We start from the raw sequence: 19,210 nt of genomic DNA, 5'->3' as shown, positions 1-19,210 counted from the left end.
AATCTTTGGATTGCAGGAATAACACAGCTGGAAAAATTCGAGTTTTGCTCTGTGCTAAGCAGCAAGATTAATTTTTGGAGGGTCTTTTCCTTCCCAATTCAGGATCCTGATTCGCTCTCATACTTCCTCTTCTTCTGTTTGAAAACAGCAGCAGATTTATTCCTCAGTAAATTGTTCTACAAAGATTTGGTGTTTTATCCTACGCCCTCCACAAACTGTTAATTGTATCAGGAGTCACCTCCAATAAAGGAAATTTCTGAGGGTGAAAGTCTGCCTGTCACCTGGCTGGGAACCTCCTAAAACCATCCTGGACTTTCATTTTCCCGATCCCATCCTGGGAGACACCTCCAGTCTCTGTTCTGCAGCCTCAGGGCATAAAAATCCTAAATAAATATTGTATTTTCTGTCCCCACAGCAAGCTCAGCCTGCACAAGAGGCTCATGACAATCATTATCCTCCCCAGCTGTCCCTTCAGGTATCCTGAGCTGACAGCACAGGGAGCTTTTTTAGGCCACAGGTTAAAATATTTTGGGGGGGAGGGAAAAGAAAGCCCAAGTAATTAACATTGGCAGGAAAATTCTTGTTTCATTTGGATTCCAGAAGTCCCCTCTGCAGCTGCAGTGTTACAGCAGTTTAAGCATGACAAGGGCTATTAGCAAAAACTCTTTTTTTTCTGCTTGCCAAGAAATAAATCCCTTTTTGTTGAAGCCAAACATGTTCCAGGTCAAACGCTCAGCTGGTGCGAGTCAGTGCAGCTCTGCTGAATCCCAGGAGGTGCAGCAGGGACCCTGTTCCTCCGGGAATATCAGGGAATCCTGGCTGGATTCAAAATAACCTCCCTTAGAAAACTTGGAGAGCCCCAGAAAAATCATTCCTAGGAGAAAAAGCTTTGAAGGGATGGATTAGTTCCACCTCTCCACGGCAAACAGTTGGGTTTGACATTCAGGATGTTGGTTTTTCTAATTAAAATGAATGGGGAGCTCTGGTGCCAAATTCCAGCGGGGAAAGGTTTCCTGGGCGGGGGAGGCTCCTGGGCACCCTTGGCGTGTTCCTACAGGAAAGTCAGGCTGGGCACAGCCCTGCAGCTGCTGCTGCTCCTTCCTTCTGCTGCCCTTGCAGGGATGGATGTGTCCCGGCACCGGGATGGGCCCGGGATGGGTGGGGATGTGCCCGGGATGTGACCGGGATGGGTGGGGATGTGCCCGGGATGGGTGAGAGGTGCCCGGGATGGGTGAGAGGTGCCCGGGATGGGTGGGATGTGCCAGGGATGGGTGGGATGCGCCCGACATGGGTGAGAGGTGCCCAACATGGGTGAGAGGTGCCCAGCAGGGTGGGATGAGCCCGGGATGGGTGGGATGAGCCCGGGATGGGTGGGATGAGCCCGGGATGGGTGAGAGGTGCCCGGGATGGGTGGATGTGCCAGGGATGGGTGAGAGGTGCCCGGGATGGGTGGGATGTGCCAGGGATGGGTGAGAGGTGCCCGGGATGGGTGGGATGTGCCAGAGATGGGTGGGATGAGCCCAGCAGGGTGGGATCTGTCTCCCTGCCTGGCTTTGGAAGCTGCTCCGTGGGCTGGGGGTGTGGGCTGGGGGTGACAGCCCATAAATGACGCTGGGGACAGGCAGGGGGGTGGCTGAGGAGCAGCGTGGCTGACCCTTCCCACAAACATCTGATCCCACTCCCGGATCCCGGCAGTTCCTACACGCTGCCCTGGCTGGTGGTCAGGGAATTTCGGCTCCTCATCAACCCCAAGGTCAGAACCCAGTCGGGAATCCAGAGCAGAGCGGCTGCCCCTAAAAAGGCTCCAGAGCGGGCCAGCAGGGCCAGCAGGGCCCTCCCGCAGATCTCTGGGCAATTCCCGAGGGACGAGGTGGGAGGGATGTGCTCCTCCTCCATCCTGTTTCTCCAGAAACATAAAAGCAGGGACGGGTTGGGAATGTCTTCCCAGCTCCAAGCACTCAGAGCCACCAGCATCCCCCCTCCAGCACGTTCAAAGTGGGATTTTCCTATTTCCTAAATTTCCTAATTTATTTAGGAATTTCCTAAAATTCCTAAATAAGTAAGAGGATGAAAGGTGAAGCCTCTTCTTCTTCCTCGTCTGACACAGTGACACAGAAACCATAAAACCACTGAGTCCTTCAAGCGCTTTTTAACAAGAAAAAGATAAAACCCCACTCAATTTTTCTGGCCAAACTTCCAGAGGCTCAAGGCACTGGGAGCTGATGGATGTGCAAAGTGCTGGAGCACAGAGGTAGCACACAGAGAGCTCCCAGGGCACGGAAATCCGACGGCTCCTGCGAATTCCCCGTGGTTGGAAGTGGTTTTGCTTCAGCAGCTGCACCTTCACCGTGTCCCTCAAACGCTGGGGGTGGGAGCAGCCCCACCCAACCTGCAGGGACAAAACCAAAGGATTTAGGCCAGATGTGGTCCTAAAAACAGGGCTGAATTCCCAATTCCATGGGTTTTGTCTCCTGGACATCCTGCTGTCCATATTCCCGTTGTCCATTTGCGTTCAGAGCCTCGAGGAAAGGATGCAGAGGAGGGTGTTCAGCAGTGGACACCGGGTTTTGCAGGGATTTCCATGCAGAAAATCTATTTCCCCATGGCAGTGAACAGCAGGGACACAGGGAAAAGGCTGGCAAGAGGGTGAGGAAATGACAGAAGTTCATGGCTGAAACTCCAAGAAAGAGAAATTGTGCTGCTGCCAGGCCATGGTGCAAACTTGGGGCAGTTCATGACCCAGGTGAAGCACCCAGGAGCGAGGGTGGCTGTGCTTGGTGGCTCGCAGGGAACCCACCCAGAGCCTCCAGAACATTCCAGGTGGGAGGAGCAGGGATCCCTGCTGGGAGCAGCAGCTCCCGGTGCTCTCACTCACCGCTCGATGATGCTGTTGTTGAGCTGGAGATCGCAGGTGACCGACCTCATCTGCTCCAGCAGCTCCTGCATCCTGCAGGGACAGATCCAGCCCTAATTCCTGCATCCTGCAGGGTCACAGCCCTAATTCCTGCACCCTGCAGGGTCACAGCCCTAATTCCTGCATCCTGCAGGGTCAGATCCAGCCCTAATTCCTGCATCCTGCAGGGACACAGCCCTAATTCCTGCATCCTGCAGGGTCACAGCCCCAATTCCTGCATCCTGCAGGGTCACAGCCCCAATTCCTGCATCCTGCATGGACACAGCCCCAATTCCTGCATCCTGCAGGGTCACAGCCCCAATTCCTGCATCCTGCAGGGTCACAGCCCCAATTCCTGCATCCTGCAGGGACACAGCCCCAGTTCCTGCATCCTGCAGGGACAGACACAGCCCCAATTCCTGCATCCTGCAGGGTCACAGCCCCAATTCCTGCATCCTGCAGGGTCACAGCCCCAATTCCTGCATCCTGCATGGACACAGCCCCAATTCCTGCATCCTGCAGGGACAGACACAGCCCCAATTCCTGCATCCTGCAGGGACACAGCCCCAATTCCTGCATCCTGCATGGACACAGCCCCAGTTCCTGCATCCTGCAGGGTCACAGCCCCAATTCCTGCATCCTCCATGGACACAGCCCCAATTCCTGCATCCTCCATGGACACAGCCCCAATTCCTGCATCCTCCAGGGGCACAGCCCCAATTCCTGCATCCTCCAGGGGCACAGCCCCAATTCCTGCATCCTGCAGGGACAGACACAGCCCCAATTCCTGCATCCTGCATGGACACAGCCCCAATTCCTGCATCCTCCATGGACACAGCCCCAATTCCTGCATCCTGCAGAGTCACAGCCCCAATTCCTGCATCCTGCATGGACACAGCCCCAATTCCTGCATCCTGCATGGACACAGCCCTAATTCCTGCATCCTGCAGGGTCACAGCCCCAATTCCTGCATCCTGCATGGACAGATCCAGCCCCAATTCCTGCATCCTGCAGGGTCACAGCCCTAATTCCTGCATCCTGCAGGGTCACAGCCCCAATTCCTGCATCCTCCATGGACACAGCCCTAATTCCTGCATCCTGCATGGACACAGCCCCAATTCCTGCATCCTGCAGGGACACAGCCCCAATTCCTGCATCCTGCAGGGTCACAGCCCCAATTCCTGCATCCTGCAGGGTCACAGCCCCAGTTCCTGCATCCTGCAGGGACAGATCCAGCCCTAATTCCTGCATCCTGCATGGACACAGCCCTAATTCCTGCATCCTGCAGGGACAGACACAGCCCCAATTCCTGCATCCTCCATGGACACAGCCCCGATTCCTGCATCCTCCATGGACACAGCCCCAATTTCTGCATCTTGCAGGGTCACAGCCCCAATTCCTGCATCCTGCAGGGACAGACACAGCCCCAATTCCTGCATCCTGCAGGGACACAGCCCCAATTCCTGCATCCTGCAGGGTCACAGCCCCAATTCCTGCATCCTCCAGGGGCACAGCCCCAATTCCTGCATCCTGCAGGGACACAGCCCTAATTCCTGTATCCTGCATGGACACAGCCCCAATTCCTGCATCCTGCAGGGTCAGATCCAGCCCTAATTCCTGCATCCTGCAGGGTCACAGCCCCAGTTCCTGCACTGCCCAGTCCCTGCTCGCCATGGGAGCAGCTCCTGCTGGAGGGCTGGGATGTCCCCTAGGACACGGATCTCATTTCCAGCCCTGCAGACACAGCAGCCCCACCCCATTCCCCAGGATGAGCAGCAGGATCTGCTCCCCCCCATCCCTGCTCCCAGGACTCACCGCAGAGCCATCTCCTGGCTCAGGGGGACGGGGGAAGGCACCGGAGGAGCCAGGGCCAAATTCCATTTCTCCACCTGGAGAAGCCTGTCCAGAGCCTGTGGAGATGGAGAGTCCTGGGTGGCCACAGCACTGAGCCAAACACCCAGCAGCACCCACAGGGTCACAGCCACCACTGCTCCAGGACAGTGAAGTCACCCAGGGGCCACCACATCCACCAGGAGCTGGAGCCCCAGCTCAGCAGCTTTTCCTCCTGTTGAAATTCCCATTTATCCCATGGGATCCCCCGTGCCAGGCAATCCTGGGCACCAGCAGTGCCTCTGCCAAAGGTTTCCCCACTCCCTGCTCACAGCAACACCTCCAGCTTGGATCAGCCACAAAAAACTCCTGCAAGGGGTTTAGAAACGGCCCAGGAGGCTGGAGAGGGAGCAGGAGCTGGGAAAAAAACTGGGGGAAAAATGGGGGAAAAATGGGGAAAAAAATGGGGAAAAAATGGGGGAAAATTGGGGGAAAAAAGGGGGGGGAAAAAGAGGGGGGAAATGGGGAAAAAGGGGGGAAAAGGGGGGGAAAAAGGGGGGGAAAATGGGGGGAAAAAGGGAAAAAAATGGGAAAAAATGGGAAAAAAATGGGAAAAAAATGGGAAAAAAATGGGAAAAAACTGGGAAAAGGCAAAGAAGAGGCAGGGAGAGCACAGGGCCAGGGCAGCCCCTGCCCTCAGGGGGCAGCAGGAGGCTGTGGAGCTGCAGCCCTGCACCTACACCCTGCAGGCAGTCCTGGCACTCCATCATCTCCACGCTGCAGGCACTGATGCGGTTGCTGATCCTCTTCAGGTGCTTCTTGATCTCACAAACTTCCCTGGAGAGACAAAAGCACGGCAAAACTCCCGGTTAACGCTCGGCGTCGTTAATTGATTATTTTTTTTTTTTATGTTAATTTTTTGGATGTTAAATTTTATTTTTTTTTTTTTTTTTGATGTGTTTTAATGGCACGCTGCTTCCTGCAGGATTCAGAATCCTGAAGGGAAGTAAAGGGAGTCACAGCAGTGCTGCAGCTCCAGCAGCCAGGTCATCCAAACAGCTGTTAATTAGCTGTTAATTTCCCTATTAATTAATTAATTAATTATGAATTTCATAAATTAATTAATAAATAATAAATAACAAAATATTATTAAATAAATATTAATATAATATTAAATAAATAATAAATTTAAATAAATAATAAATTTAAATAAATAATAAATATAAATAAATAATAAAATTTTAATAAATTAATTTAATAAATTATTATTAATTATTAATTAATTAATTAATTGAGTTTGTAAATGAGGCAGCTCGGGCCCACCCAGCACAGGCTGGGCCTCTCATCCCTTGGAGGAGCCAGCAGGCACATCAGGAGTTGTATAAAAAAATAGAATTGTTTGTCTTGGCTTTAAATATAATAACAAAGGGAAGAATATTTCAGGTGAATTACCCACCCTCGAGTCCCCAGAAAAACAACCACCACCCCACAAACCCCAGCAGGAAATGAAACAGGACAATTGAAAATGAAGTAAGGAGAAATTAAAAATATCCAGCTGTGACTCATGGTGCTTTCTCCATAAGGAGAGGAAAACAGGTACAAAAATACCCCGGGAAAAAATGGAGAAGGGTTTTTCCTCCCTGGGAAAAAAACTGGAGAAAACCTGGGGGAAACTGGGGGAAAAAGAGGGGGAAAACAGGGGGGAAAGCTGAGGAAAAAACTGAGGAAAAAGGGGAAAAAACTGGGGGAAAAATGGGAAAAAATGGGGAAAAAATGGGGAAAAAATGGGGAAAAACTGGGGAAAAAAGGGGGAAAAAAAAGGGAAAAAATGGCGGAAAAATGGGAAAAAATTGAGAAAACAAATGGGAAAAAACTGGGGGGAAAACTGGGGGGAAAACTGGGGAAAAAATGGGGGGAAAACAGGGGAAAACCGGGGGAAAAACAGGGGAAAAACGGGGGAAAAATTGGGGAAAAATTGGGGAAAAAATGGGGAAAAAATGGGGAAAAAATGGGAAAAAAATGGGAAAAAATGGGGAAAAAATGGGGAAAGGCAAAGAGGAGGCAGGGAGAGCACAGGGCCAGGGCAGCCCCTGCCCTCAGCTCCTGGAGGAATTCTGAGCATCTGAATCAAACTCCCAGCCTAGAAACCCCCTGCACCTGTAAATCCCTCAGCGTTTCCCAAATCCCCATTTCCATCTCCACTCTGGATCCAGAGCACTCAGGATCTCCTGGGTTCCTCCCCTGTCCCAAATCCCTGGGGGTTGTTACCTCATCCTGCTGCTGTGCAGGGCCAGAACCTCCTGGTACTGCTGGACACAATCGTTCTGGAAAATGGACACAACCCTCCTGGCCAGGCTCCCCAAATTCAGCCTAAAATCGGGAATGAGAGAGGGAACAGCGTGATTTCCTTCAGTGTGTGCAAAGAACGCCAGGAGAAACGGGCTGGGTGCTCAGAAATGAATTATGGAGGAAATAAACCCTGCTGGGGATGGAGAGGGAGGTTTGGGGGATGGAGAGAGGTTTTGGGGATGCACAGGGAGATTTTGGGGATGCACAGGGAGGTTTGGGGGATGGAGAGGGAGGTTTTGGGGATGGAGAGAGGTTTTGGGGATGCACAGGGAGATTTTGGGGATGGAGAGGGAGGTTTTGGGGATGGAGAGAGGTTTGGGGATGGAGAGAGAGGTTTTGGGGATGGAGAGAGAGGTTTTGGGGATGGAGAGAGGTTTTGGGGATGCACAGAGAGGTTTTGGGGATGGAGAGAGGTTTTGGGGATGCACAGGGAGATTTTGGGGATGGAGAGGGAGGTTTTGGGGATGGAGAGAGGTTTTGGGGATGGAGAGAGAGGTTTTGGAGATGCACAGGGAGATTTTGGGGATGGAGAGGGAGGTTTTGGGGGATGGAGAGAGGTTTGGGGGATGCACAGGGAGGTTTTGGGGATGGAGAGGGAGGTTTTGGGGGATGCACAGGGAGGTTTTGGGGATGGAGAGAGGTTTTGGGGATGCACAGGGAGGTTTTGGGGGATGCACAGGGAGGTTTTGGGGGATACAGTCCCTGTCACCCCACCAGGGCACTGCTGAGGAGTCTCTGCCTTGGAATTGAAGGCAAATGTTCAAGGTTAGGCTGAGCATTCAGGGACACAGAGGAGGCTGTGAAATTTCACCCTCCCTGCTGCACGCTGAAGTGGGATTTTATTTCTTGCTGTGACAAATCCCCCTGGTTTTGGTGGGAACTGAAAGGAGGATTCTTAAAAGTACAAAACCCATCAGGCACTTCCCTGCCCTGGAAGTCAAGCACTTAGGGAAGCAGGGACACTTCCTAAATCAGCATCTCAGCGAAAAAATTCCCAGCAAGTGAATTTTCTTCACAGAAAAGTTCCCAGCAAGTCCTGTGAGAGCAGCAGCCATGGGCTCATCCCCTCATCCATCCCTCATCCATCCCTCATCCCCTCATCCAGCACAGACCCAAAAGCTGCTCCCTGTCCCCAGCTCTGCAGAGCTTCTCCCACAGCTTCACCTCAAACCTTCCCTGAGAGAGCTCCTGCAAGGAGGAACCAGCACAGGAACCTCTGACAGCACCAGGGACAATTTCCATCCCTGGGGACCCAGCCAGAGGCACCAAACCCCGGCCAGGGGCAGGTCCTGGGGAGGGGAGAGGGGTGGGACTCACTTATCCAGCTTGTGGATTTGTTCCTCGTTGTAGCCCAGCCCTGGGGAGGAGAGACACGGTCACCACACAATAAATTATAAATTTATGTAATTTATAAATTTATAAATTTTGATTATAAATAAATATAATATACTTATGTATATTTATATATTTAATAAATATTTATATATTTGTTATATTTTATTTTATTTTTATAATATTATGTATTTATGTATATTTATATATTTATATATATTTTTATATATTTATATTAATATATTTATATATATTTATATTTATATATCTATTTATATCTATTTATATATATTTATTTATATATATCTATATATATTTATATATTATAGATATATATTTTTATATATTTATATATATTTATTATATATAAAATATATATTTATATAATTATAATTTATATTTATATATTATATATAATATAATATATAATAATAGAATATATAATATAATATATAATAATAGAATAGAATATATAATAATAGAATAGAATATATAATAATAGAATAGAATAGATTATAATATAATATAAGTGTAATAGAAGTATAATATAAGTATAATAGAAGTATAATAGAATAGAATATATAATATATATTTATATATATTTATATATTAATATATTTAAATATATATATTTATGTAAAATATATTTCAGTATACACACACATATATACATATATAAATATATGTAATATATTTATAATAATAATTATATATAAATATATGTATTTCTATATATATATATTTATATATTTATAATTTATATAAATACATATAAATATATATGTGACATGAATTTCACAGCCCAATAACTGGGCGATTTCACAACACCCTGAGGCTGCTGAAGGGGATTTTCCTGGCCCCTGGGGCTGCTCTCAGGACACAGAACAGATGCTCCATGAGGTCCCTCTGTGATTTGGGAATTCCATGAAATAATTGCCAATCCCAGCAAACCAAAGCCATCGGTTTTGGGACTGGGACATTCCTGCCCCATCACTCACTCAGACACGTCCTGGCCTTCTTGAACTGCTTGTAGATCCCCTGCATCTTCTCCAGGCAGCACTCCATCTGCTGGATGCTGCCAGGGAGAGAGGGAAAGATTTGAAAATCATGGAAAATTCGGGGAGTTAGAAAGAAAGTCAGGCTTGGCAAGCTCTGGGAAAAACCTGTTAAAGGTAAAATGGGAAATGTTCGGCCTTGTGCTTGCTAAGATGATGTGAAACTGCAGCTGTGTAGCCAGTATGTGATAAATGATTGAATTGTTAGATGGGATTAGATATAATTATTGTTTAAAGAATCATGAGAAACTATGTTAGGGGTTTGGGGGGGATCATGAGAAATCCATGCTTGGGTAAAATCAATGTATACAATAGAACAATGTAAGTTTAATAATTAATAATAAGTTATATAATGATAGAGTAATAAAATACGTTCAGCTCAAAACCAAGTGGGGTCAGATTTGTGTCTGTGCACCCCTGACACCCAGAGCTCTTTAATAAAGCACCTTCATACAATAATTCTGTGATTTTGTGCTCCTGAAGGCTAACGAGGGGAGCGGGAAGGAGGGGTGAGTTCCCTGGGCAGGGAGGGCTGAGATCATTTTGGGGTGAAATGATCACTTTGGGGTGAAATGATCACTTTGGGGTGAAATGATCACTTTGGGGTGTGCTGTGACCCTGCTGCCCCCCAGCACCCCCCGAGCATGGGGTGGCAGCGGGGCTGTGCCTGGCAGGGGAGCTGCTCCAGCAGGGTGGGGACAGGGATTCCACCACCAACCTCTTGTCCTCGTGCACTTGCTGCCTGTCCTTCACCAGCTCGGCCAAAATCCCATCCAGGGCCCCCTGGAAGTCAAAGATGCTGTGGGAGCACTGGGAGAGCTCCTGGTCCACCTGCAGAGGAGGGGAGAGGTTGGGACCAGCTCTGCAAGGGCTGAGGGGCTCCTCGGGCTGGGGATGCTCCTCACCCTCTGCAGCCTTGTGTCCACCACATCCACCCCAGCTGGGTCCCTGCTGCCCCCAGGAACAGCCTGGAACCTGAGCAGAGATAAAAAATGAATATTCCTGAAGGAGGGAACAATCCAGAGGCAGCTCCCACTGGGGCAGAGGAATCCATCTGGTGCTGGGCTCCTGTGGGGCTGCAAAGTGATTTCTTGGGCAGCCACGCGGATTTCAGAGCGCCACATCTGAGCCGTGAGACACAAAATGCTGATCTGCGACAGACTCGCCCCGTTGTGCCCAATTTGTTCCAAAATCGCTGGTTTTACACCCACTGGCCTCAGGATGAAGGGATGGAGTGTGTGTGTGTGTCCCTGCAGCTGGCTCGGGGCTGAGGCAGCAGAAATATTCCTGATGTGAATGTTGGGATGAGCTGGAGCATCCAGCTGCTCCTGGCACTCCACGGCAACCGCGTGGCCCTGGCTGCTTTTGCTGCTTTTTTGGGATGAAATGGAAATGAAGAGATTTTGTTAAATGGCAAAGAATGAAAGAACAGCGACCCAGCGGCAAAGAATGTTCCACTACAACAGCAACGGCAACAAAAAAGCAGCAGAAAAGCAAAATATCCGTGGGTTGCTTGAGATAAAATGGGATCAGCTCGGCCCAGGGCAGCTGGGTGGGAAGGAGGGTGTGGGGAAGGGGAAGCTTGAGGGCAGCCCAGGGTTTCTTCCATATTTTATTTTTATATTTTATATTTTATTTTTATATTTTATTTTTATATTTTATATTTTATATTTGTATTTTATATTTATATTTTATATTTTATATTTTATATTTTATATTTTATATTTTATATTTTATATTTTATATTTTATATTTATATTTTATATTTTATATTTTATATTTTATATTTATATTTTATATTTTATACTTTATACTTTATATTTTATACTTTATATTTTATATTTATATTTAATATTTATACTTTATATTATTAAATATTAAATATTTATATTCAATATTTATACTTAATATTTATACTTAATATTTATATTTTATATTTATATTGTATATTTATATTGTATATATTTCTTATATTTATATTTTATATTTTATATTTATTTTATATTTATATTGTATATTTATTTTATATTTTATATTTATATTTATATTTTATATTTTATTATTATAATTTGTTTTATACTCATTTTATATTTATATTTTATATTTATAATTTATGTTTTATATTTCTAATTTATATTTTATAGTATATAATTTATAATATATTAATACTATGTATTATCATTATAATATAAATTATTATGTTTTATAATGTTATTATACAATTATATAATACATTATATTATATGATCATATTAATTATAAAATTATATATAATTAATGTATATTATATAATATATATTATATATTTATTATTTACACAAAAAATCTATAATATATATTTTATATTATATATAATTTTAATTATATAATACATATTTATAAAATTTATAATTTAAATTTATAATTTATATATTATATTTATAATTTACAGTATATAATATAATTTATAATATATTAATACTATATATTAGAATATATCAATATTATATAAATTATTGTATTATGTATTATATAATTATATTATTATAATAAATACATTATAATATATAATTAATATAATTATATATTATATATAATATATCATATACTTTATAATATATATTTATATTTATAATATATAATATAATTATATAAGTTATATAATTATATATAATATAACAATATCATATGTAATTATATTATTATAATAAATACATTATATTATATTATCATATCATATCACAAAATTATATATAAATATTTAATATATAATACATTAATATATAAATGTATATTATATAATATATATTACATACTATATTATATACACAAATAAATCTATAATATATATTTTATATTATATATAATTTAATTTATATAATACATATATAAAATTTATAATTTATATTTTTATTTTAGATATGTATAAATATATATAAATTTATTATATATAAATATAATATATAAATATAAATATATATATAAATAAATATATATTTTTTATATATATTATATAAATATAATATTAATATAAATATATTATATTAATTAAATATATATAAATATAATATATAAATATAAATATATATAAATAAATATATATATTTATATATAATATAAATATAATATTAATATAAATATATTATATTAATTAAATATATATAAATATAATATAAATATATATTATATATATTATATATATTATATATATTATATATATTATATATATTATATATTTATATATTTATATATATATATATATAAATTTATATATTATAAATTTATATATATATATATATATATCTGCTATAATTCAGAGGAGAATTCAGAGGGTGGTGGGAGTGGGATGGAGCCCTGGGAACGCTCAGCTCTGCAGGGCTGTTGGTGACAGGGGCCAGACCCCCTTGGGGTCCTGGAGCTGGTGCCACCCTGCTCTTTATTTAATCCCACTCAGTTTTCCTTTCCCTGGAGCTCTGGCTCCTTCCTGCTCGGGAGAAACAGTCAGAAAACACCAGAGCTTCAGGAATAACCCTGGGCTCCTGTGAAACCAGGACTGATCATCAAAAACTGCAGCGAAGAGCGAGAAAAATCCAGAGTGGCTCCTTTCCCACGCAGTGAAATGTGAAATCCTCTCTCCCAGCTATCAGCTCATTCCTGGCATTTCCTTGCTCCTGATTATCATCCAGGCACCCTGGAGAGCCCCATCTCCCATCAGCCACAGCCCAGAGCCCGCCAGGCTCACTCACAGCGCCAGTGTCTTCCCCTGGGTGAGCTGCAGGCAGGCCAGCACGGACTGAGCCCCTCTCCTCTGCTCCAAAATCCTGCAGCACTCCGTCCTCAGGTTCCCTCTGCCAAGAGAGAGAACCGACAAGAGCTCCTGGAATGACGGCTCCATCCCAGGGCAGCTGCGTGGGAAGGGGTGGGGATGGAGCTGCTGCCTTCTCTCAGGCTGCTGGTGAGACTGGGGGGGCTGGATGGACCTAAAACTGCTGCTTTTGGGGTGTCTCGCCCTCTGCTCACTGTCCTGCCCCAAAAGGAGTGGGTAGGGCAGTGAAATCCAGCATGGAATTATGGAATGGTTTGGGTGGGAAGGGCAGTGAAATCCAGCATGGAATTATGGAATGGTTTGGGTGGGAAGGGCAGTGAAATCCAGCATGGAATCATGGAATGGTTTGGGTGGGTAGGGCAGTGAAATCCAGCATGGAATTATGGAATGGTTTGGGTGGGAAGGGCAGTGAAATCCAGCATGGAATTGTGGAATGGTTTGGGTGGGAAGGGACATTAAAGCTCATCTCACTGGGCAGGAAGACTTCTGATGGATGCACACAGTGATGATGATGATGATGATAATAATAGTAATAATAATAAATAATAAGAATTCTGCTCTTTTCCTCAGCCTCTCTTAAACTGAAAAAGTGACCCAAAAGGAACAAGAGGACAGGAGCATCCTCACAACACCGAGGAGTTTTTCCCTGTGGGGACACACTGCCCCTCCATCCCCCTGGTCCCTCCCAAGCTGGAACACCCTTAAGGGCACCCCCATCCCCCTGGGCAGGGTGGTGTCCCCATGTCCCCTGCCCCAGCAGTGGCCCTGGCACTCACATCACCCACTGGAGACCCCTGGCCAGCAGCTCCCGGCCCCTCCGCAGCGCCTGCCCCACGCGCAGGGTCTGGTGAGCGGCACCCACGGCGCTCTGCAAGGCAAAGGGCACGGCCAGAGCCCGTGCCAGGCACTGGGCACTGCCAGCACCCTGCCAGGGGCTGCCCCTGGCCCCCACACCCACCTTGGCTGCGCTGCAGTCGGCCACCACGTCCACCCTGGGCACCAGCTTGGGGAAGTCCAGCGCCGCTGGAAAGACAGGCAGGCTCGGGGTGTTTTGTCTGTGGGCAGCTCCCACCCGCCAGATAAAGCCTGTGGGCACTCAGGGATTCAGCCTCAGCCCTGGAGGCTCAGTGCAGCCCCCCGAGGTGTTTTGGGAGCATGGAAGGAAGCAGGAATTCCCTGCAGAGCCCAGGGTGGCGCGTGGCCGTGGAGCAGCAGCACGTGGCAGGGGAAAACTGAGCCTGAAATGTCCTAATCCACCTCCTGCCCTGCTCCAGGGAGCAGAAACAGGGCTGGGAGCTGCCACTGGCAACTGGCACTGGGAACTGGCATCAGGACTGGGAACTGGCACTGGGAACTGGCATCAGGACTGGGAACTGGCATCAGGATTGGGAACTGGCACTGGGAACTGGCATCAGGACTGGGAACTGGCACTGGGAACCAGTACTCCTGCTGCTGGAACTGGGGTCACTACTGGGAACAGGGACTGGCACAGCCTGGCAGCGGGAAAAGCAACTGGGTGAACTGGGATGCAGGTCAAACCCTGCCCAGACACCAGGATCATGCAGGAAATGGGCCCATCAGCCAGCTGGGAAATGGGAAATCTCTGAGGATAATGACTGGAACAAATCCCTGTTCCCACAGCCGCTCTCCTGCCGTGACACATCTCCAAGCACCCGCACTCACGGTCTCTGTAGCGCACCCCCAGCACATCCTCGGGCTGCTCAGAGGTGCTCAGCAAGGTCAGGGGGCTGCTCTCTGTGGTTCTGCAGAAATTATGAGCTTGTAGATTGGGATCCAGCTCATACAGGTGTCCTTCAAAAAAATATTCCTGGTGGTGAGGGGCTATATTTGTCTGTTTGAAGACGGCGTCTAAAAACTTGGCGGTACTGAAATGGAGAAAGGAGTGAAAGGATGGGGATAAGCAATGAGATGAGCACGCAGATTTTCATTCCTTTAGCAGCCTGATGCCCTCAAAATATAAAAAATTTGATATTTTCTTAGCAAAATGTCAGACAAGGTCAGCAGAGCCCCCAGGACACGCCCTGGAGCTCTCTGGGTGCCCTCAGCTCCCTTAGTGCACTCCCAGCAAAGGCTGATTTGAGCCTGGTGTGTTTAAACCTGGTTTGGGAGCAGTGCAAAGGGGAGCAGAGCCCCGAGGTTCCCCCGTTAAAGTGAGGGGCTGGTGCTGCTGAGCTCCATTCCCAAATTCACCTCCAGCCCAGCCTTACGTGTTGTAGGAGTGGATGTAGATGCGGTGGGAGGACGCCTGCTGCAGGGAGAACACGTCCACCACGATCCTGTGCAAAATGTCGTTGGTTCCTGCAAAAAACTGGTCGAACCCCCAGCATTTCTCCTGATCCACCTCCAGGATGTTTGCCAAGACGGGGATCAGCTGGTCCTTCAGCCCCCTGCAGCAGCAAGGGAAGAAGAGAGGTTTGTGTGGACTGGTGTAACCCCGAGTCACAAACGCTGCCCTGCACCCCCTTTTTCTGTCTGGAAAGCAAAGATCTGGTGTGAAAGCTGTGACAGCTGAAGATGAACAGTTTATCTGCCCTGCTAACCCCCCCTGTGCAGTGTGAGGACACGGGAGCTGCAGCCCCAGCGAGGGACACTCACGTGGAGAGGCGGCAGGTGATGGGCAGCTCGTAGCTCCACTCGATGTTCCCGTTCTCCTGCCTCTGGATCCCTGCAATGGCCCCAGGAGGCTTCTCCGTGGTGATTTTGTACCTGTGGGAAGGGCATTGCTGGCTCTGACCCGAGCCAAGCGAGCTCTGGGCACTGCCTCCCTCGGGTGGAGGGGAAGGGCAGAGCGTGGACGTGCTGGGAAAGATTCACTGAGGGAAAATAAAGTGCCCAGAGGGAAAATACTGCAAGGAACAGTCAAAAACCTTCCTAGGGAGCATTAACCCTGCCTCCCCTTGCAGCTGTTTAGCCAGGAGATCATGGGAATGCATTTTATCCTAGGATTAGCTGGGTTGGAAGGGACTTTAAAGATCACCTGGTTCCAACCCCCTGCTATGGGCAGGGATGCCAGCCATGCCCAGTGTCCCACCCAAGTGTCCCTTTTGGAGGGGAAGAGTGGCAGATGGGACACGGGTTCTTCCCCACACCCCACAGGCATTAACTCAGGGCTTTGAGTGAAAGCAGCACTGGGGCACCAGCAGCACAGCCCCAGCTCCCCAGGCACGGCACCTACATGATCTCCTTGTTCCTGCGGGGTCCCCCGAAGGGCACGAAGGGGAGGCTGCCGGTGGCAGCGTGGTAGAAGGTGACACCGATGCTCCACAGGTCCACGGTGACACCGAACGCCTTCTGCGGCGGCTTGCGCAGCACGGCTCGCTCGTACACATCGGGGTGCTGGGGGGAAGCACAGAGAAAATCATCTGTAGCAGCTCTGGGTCCTCCCAAAAATCATCTGTAACAGCTCTGGGTCCTCCCCAAAAATCATCTGTAACAGCTCTGGGTCCTCCCCAAAAACCATCTCCTGTAACAGCTCTGGGTCCTCCCCAAAAATCATCTGTAACAGCTCTGGGTCCTCCCCAAAAATCATCTGTAACAGCCCTGGGTCCTCCCCAAAAACCATCTCCTGTAACAGCTCTGGGTCCTCCCCAAAATCATCTGTAACAGCTCTGGGTCCTCCCCAAAAATCATCTGTAACAGAGCTCTAGGTCCTCCCCAAAAACCATCTCCTGTAACAGCTCTGTGTCCTCCCCAAAATCATCTGTAACAGCTCTGGGTCCTCCCCAAAAATCATCTGTAACAGAGCTCTAGGTCCTCCCCAAAAAAACATCTCCTGTAACAGCTCTGGGTCCTCCCCAAAATCACCTGTAACAGCTCTGGGTCCTCCCCAGAAATCATCACCTCTAACAGAGCTCTCCAAAAACCATCCCCTCTGTCACAGCACTGAATCATCCCCAAGAACCAGAGCTCTGGGTCCTCCCAAAAACCATCTCCTGCCACAAATCACGGCGCCTCTCCCCTTCCAAAGTCCGGACCAGGCTCTCCCAGTGCTGCACTGGGATTGAGGGACAGGGACTGGGCTGCCCGGGGCCAGCAGCCTGGGACATGCCCTACTCACGAGGTACTCCTCTGTCCCATAGACAGACACGAACTTCTCGTCATCCTCCAGCTCCCGGGCGGCTCCGAAATCCGTCAGTTTGTAGATGCTCTGCCCGTCCTCCCCCACCAGCCGCATGATGTTGCCGGGTTTGATGTCTCTGTGGACGACGCCGTTCTCACGGAGGTGGTTCATCCCTGCCACTGCGGGGAAAGGTGTGTGGGGCTCGGCACCGGGCTCCAGAGGGGTCAGGTGGAGTTTAGGAATGAGGAAAGGGCTGGAGAGGGGGTAAATCCCGCAGTGGTGGTGCTCAGGTGGGGATTGGTGTGATGGAGAGGATGAGGATGTGGCAGGGTCCATCGCCACAGCAGCTTCCCAGAGCAAGGAGAAACCCTCAGCACGGAGCTCACCCTGCTCAGGGCTGGAGTTTCTGACCCCTCACCCCATGGCCCAGGGCTGCAGTTTCTGACCCCTCACCCCATGGCCCAGGGCTGGGGTTTCTGACCCCTCACCCCATGGCCCAGGGCTGCAGTTTCTGACCCCTCACCCCATGGCCCAGGGCTGGTGCCTGTGGGGTCCCACCAGCACCACGGGGTGCCCAGCTGGAGGGTCCCAGTGGTGCTGGCAGGGCCTGGGGGTCCCCCACACTCACCCACACACTGCAGCACGATGAGGAACTCGGACTCAGGCAGGCCAAAGGCATTGGCTGGATCCTCCAGCACGTTCAGCAGGCTGCCACTGGAGCAATATTCCATCACCAGCACCTTCTGCTTGCTGCTGCCCTGCGGTGGGAGACGCCAGGAGGGCTCAGCCCCTGTCCCTGCAGCTGGCCTGTCCCCCCAGCCAGGCAGAACCGGGCTGGGTTGGTCACCCCGAGGGTTTCCCAGGGGGTTCCCACTCACTGTCTCCTCCACGGCGAATAATTTGACAATGTTTTTGTGGTTCAGCTTCCGCAGCATCTCGAACTCTCTCATCTGGACCTCGTGGGGCCGCAGGTAGCTGGCATTGTTAAAGACCTTCACGGCAACCAGCTCCCCCGATTTCTGGGGAAAAAAAGAGGGAAAAGAGACACGAGGAGATGTCACTGATGTGCAGAGCAGCTCCAGGAGCTGTGCCACGGCTCCCACACCCGGCTCGGGATGTAAGTGATGCCTCCGTACCAGGACGGCACAAACAATCCGCTGTTATTCACCTCCCTGCTCCTCCTGTCCCTGCCCCCAGGGCTGAATTATCCGGCTGAATTATCTGTGTTTATCCGGCCCCACAGAAATCCCGTCCGGAGCCGGGGCTGGCAGCTCCCGAGGGATGGGGATGTTCCCAGCCCGCTCCCGCAGTTTGCTCAATAAACTTCAAAGGCTGCTGGGGAGCAGAGCCCCGCTCCAAGCCTGGCAAGTGTTTGCATGAACTATGCAAATGGCCAAGGATGGGGTTTTCATCCCCCGGGCATTCCCCGGAAAGCAGCTTCTTCCCCCTGCGCCGCTCGGGAACGCGGGGACCCGGCTGGGAGAGCCCCAAAAGCCGCCCCGGAGCCGCGGAGCGGGGAAAGGAGCCCCGTGGAAAACGAAAATAAAACCCAGAGCAGCGCCTGAGCTGGTGCCAAGGCGAGGATCTCCCGGGAGGGCGAGTGGAGGGGAGCTCGGGCATCCCGGGGGCACCACCGGGGCTCTGCAGTTTTGGGGTTCCTGCCCCCCCAGCTGCCCCCGCTCACCTTGTTGCGAGCTTTGTAGACAGAGGCCGTGGCCCCCTGGCCCAGGAGGTCCTCGGTGCTCCACAGGTAGTTGGGGGTGCTCTGCATGTCCAGCGGGAAGCGCGGGGCTCGCCCCGGCCCTTGGCCCCGTGTGCCCGGCCCCGGCCGCTCCCCGGGCGCCCTCCCCGGCAGCCCCGGCACC

The 19,210-nt window shown here is 48.5% G+C and overlaps 1 protein-coding gene across 2 annotated transcripts; it reads right to left on the bottom strand.

The window, feature by feature from the left end:
• Window positions 1-2,133: 2,133 nt before the first annotated feature.
• On the bottom strand, window positions 2,134-19,194 carry IKBKE (inhibitor of nuclear factor kappa B kinase subunit epsilon). 2 transcript variants are annotated; one of them, XM_086861888.1, is made up of 20 exons: window positions 19,030-19,192; window positions 18,224-18,364; window positions 17,974-18,103; window positions 17,343-17,524; window positions 16,461-16,621; window positions 15,881-15,991; window positions 15,493-15,672; window positions 14,948-15,150; window positions 14,223-14,287; window positions 14,041-14,132; window positions 13,185-13,286; window positions 10,365-10,434; window positions 10,178-10,290; window positions 9,403-9,479; window positions 8,390-8,429; window positions 6,992-7,093; window positions 5,464-5,560; window positions 4,709-4,803; window positions 2,876-2,947; window positions 2,134-2,389 (listed from the first exon to the last, which is right to left on the bottom strand). In XM_086861888.1, exons 1-20 carry the CDS (start codon window positions 19,114-19,116, stop codon window positions 2,356-2,358), a joined length of 2,154 nt encoding a protein of 717 aa, XP_086718014.1. In that variant the 5' UTR covers window positions 19,117-19,192; the 3' UTR covers window positions 2,134-2,355. The 2 variants fall into 2 exon arrangements, with proteins under 2 accessions (XP_086718014.1, XP_086718015.1); XM_086861889.1 differs by having other exon boundaries at window positions 14,041-14,287; window positions 19,030-19,194.
• Between the last annotated feature and the right edge of the window lie 16 nt (window positions 19,195-19,210).

The sequence above is a fragment of the Cyanistes caeruleus genome, chromosome 24, assembly GCF_971803275.1.
Source record: "Cyanistes caeruleus chromosome 24, bCyaCae1.hap1.1, whole genome shotgun sequence".
Taxonomy (NCBI): domain Eukaryota; kingdom Metazoa; phylum Chordata; class Aves; order Passeriformes; family Paridae; genus Cyanistes; species Cyanistes caeruleus.
This window is presented reverse-complemented; position numbering and strand designations above follow the sequence as displayed.